This window comes from Etheostoma spectabile, chromosome 23 (assembly GCF_008692095.1).
Source record: "Etheostoma spectabile isolate EspeVRDwgs_2016 chromosome 23, UIUC_Espe_1.0, whole genome shotgun sequence".
Classification (NCBI taxonomy): Eukaryota; Metazoa; Chordata; class Actinopteri; order Perciformes; family Percidae; genus Etheostoma; species Etheostoma spectabile.
In genome coordinates, this window is record NC_045755.1 from 2,324,298 (window position 1) to 2,327,348 (window position 3,051).

General features: G+C 40.2%; 1 protein-coding gene across 14 annotated transcripts in view; it reads left to right on the top strand.

Annotated features, from left to right (window-relative positions):
- Window positions 1-3,051, top strand: part of nav3 (neuron navigator 3) — a 223,688-nt gene that overhangs the window by 209,408 nt on the left and 11,229 nt on the right. For all 14 annotated transcript variants that reach the window (XM_032505782.1, XM_032505795.1, XM_032505791.1 and 11 more), the window contains one exon: window positions 1-48. This exon is cut by the window's left edge and continues 139 nt beyond it. In XM_032505782.1, the coding sequence (XP_032361673.1) occupies window positions 1-48 (48 nt within the window). The remainder of the gene's footprint in view (window positions 49-3,051) is intronic.

Sequence of the window (3,051 nt, forward strand, 5' to 3'; positions counted from 1 at the left end):
TGGGGCTGTCGCTCAACAACCTCAACATCACGGACACCATCATGTCAGGTCAGTTCAGTGTCAGCTGTGGTGTCTGCGGCGTGTCTGTCGGATGTGTTTGTGTGCGTCGGCGTCAGCAGTCGGCAGGTGTTTCTGAGAATTGAGAGCAGGAAGTGTGAGAGTGTGAGAGTTGAGTGAAATAGACTTTATGTCTTCACTGCGGGGGGATCAAAAATCGTATGTATTCTGATTTCTATTTCTTTTTTCCTTTTCCCTAGAATCAATATTTTGTATTTATTTATTTTTACCAATGATTCACCTAAATATTTTCTGTTTATACGGTACCGCTAACGGCGACTACGTCATATCCGTTTCCAGCAAAACAGAGCAAAATCAGAAAGTGGCAAAAATCTGTGTTATGTACTTCTTAACAAATGAAATAAAAGTCAGATTGACTGACTAACTAATATGTGATGTACATTCATTTTAGAAACATTTACTTTTTAGAAATGTCTAATGATATATTGTGATAGATTTGATTTTCTAAAGAAGGAAACAAAAATTGCAATACTCAATACCATTGAATCGCAATACTTCTAGAATTGCAATACAAATGTATTGTGAAAGAATCAAATCATCCCAGCCCTAGTCTTTACAAACCAAGAATAATGCATCTCAGAAGGCTTTCACTGACCAATAAGGACTAATTATTCAACATAATACCCCCCAGAAATACTTTTTAGTTTTTAAAAGGACAAGTTGGTTCTTTATTTTTCTTTAAAAACCTTTTCCAGGTTTATTAAGCTATTAAGAATTAAACCATCCAGTATGGCATTGACAGTGCCATGTTTTTCTCTTTAATTAAGCCGTAGGACACACTTTATGGTCTGATGCAGCTCTCAGGACAGGCGTTTTTTTCTTCTTCTATGGCATCAAGTTGGATTAGCTCTCGCCACACTTGCTTCAATAAATGTGAGAGAATTGTGTTTGCGGAGAGAAGTGATTCAGAGGAGCCGCATGAAATGATGAAATAGCTGCTCTCTCTACCGCAAGGGCTGGCGAAACACACGCACACACACACACACACACACACACAAACACACACACACACACGCTGCCTGAAGAAGTTAAAGAGTTTTGTCCCTCTCACTTGTCCTGCAATTAACATAGAAGGCGCAGCTCTCTCCCAGGACTCGGGCCCTCATTAATTGATGGAGGGATGAGCCGGGAGCGTTGACGCGTGGGAAGACGAGTGGGCCAACGGGCCGTTATCACCCCAACACAGAGCCCTCAGCTAAGGGAAGCCAGCCGAATGCAAAGTGCCTTCTTCCCTCTCCAAAATGGAGTCTGGGTAAAGGAGACTAAAGAGTGACTCATGGTGGAGTTGTTAGCAGTGTGACTGTGCTCAAAGGTTAAAGGTGGCGGAAAACTAACAGTTTCCCAGCTACAGTTTTGTATTGTTTGTTATTTATTAATAATATTTTTTAAATAATTTATACTGTTTATTGATCCCCAGTGGGGAAATTTCAATTTACACTCTGTTTGTTAGTAATCACTACACACAGGCCTGAAATACACACACACATGCTCAGGACCTATTCATGTGCAAATGGAGAGATGTCAGAGGGAGTGGGCTGCCAGTGCTGGACCAGTGCCCTGAGCGGTACAGTGCCTTGCTCAACAGCACCTGGCAATGCCCAGGAGGTAAAGTGGCCTCCCTCCAGCTACCGATCCACACTCCGTACTTTGGTCCATTTGGGGCCTTGAACCGATGACCCTCCAGTTCCCAACCCAATTCCCTACAGACTGAGCTACTGCCACCCCCAAGCACTTGGTTGGTGTAGTAGTCCCTAATAGTTAAAGCTGTTATCAATATTTTTACATTAACAAGGGATCACATGATCACTTTTATGTGAAAGCTGTTACTTGCTGTGACAAAACCACAGAGAATTATCACCTGCCACTGCAGTTCCTCTCAGCTCCATAGAGTATATAGAGTATACATATAGTATCTATCAGCTCATTATTTGGGTTTTCTGTGCTGTAACCAGAGATGGCAAAAGTACTCACTTCCCATACTAGAAGTACCCAAGTAGAAGTACAGATAATTGTGTTAAAAATTACTCTGGTAAAAGTAGAAGTACTGATTTAACGTCTTCACTCAAGTAAAAGTAACAAAGTAAAGGCTTGGAAATTTACTAAAAGTATAAAAGTAAAAGTTGCCTTGCGAATTTCAAAGCTACCTGGACCAGACAGATGTTACTAGAAGGCACGTTGAGAAACTACAGTGGACATGGTAAAAAGGCTCTTCATACATAGGCTACATTTTAAATGGATGTCTGCCAATAAACCTAAAACATATAGCTTATTGGGACTCCAGGTTAATAAGATTCTGACCGAGTTGCAAGATATGAATTCAAGTGTGATTTTGTGAGAGGTCTGTGTATATTCCAATCCAATTAGATTTAATTTGGTATTGATGACGCAAAAATAATAACTAACTCCAGTGAAATTATTTTAAACTTAGTGAGGATTATATTAGGTCGGGATTTGAAGCTGATTCTGGTTTCCAACTTGGCCCAGGTGTGTCTGTTAAAACACGGACGAAGACAACTTCTCTCTGTTGATGCTTTATTATAATCAAGCATCAGTATAAACATGGGGGGGGTAGCTCTGCTATGGCTGTGTGTGTGGTAATAAAATAAATAAATAAACTTTGTAAAGGCTACGATACACAATACATAGGAATCATATATGCTAGTAAACAATAACAATAAACCCACTATTAATTACATTATCTTAATGAGCAAGGACGTTCAACAATCGCCATTATATCCAATCAACAGCCAGGTGTAACCTAGGTAACAGGTGAAGAACACAAACAAGCTAACTTTTAAATGTGCCAGAACCAATACAACAACAGCCTTAAATGAACTGACATCAGTTATATGACTTACAGTTCTCAATGATGCACAGACACAATCTCAACTGATTATCCTTCGGACAGCTGGGTCTCTTTTTCTTTTCTCTCACTTTTTTCTCTGTGTGCGCGTGTCCGCGCTATTCTCCGCT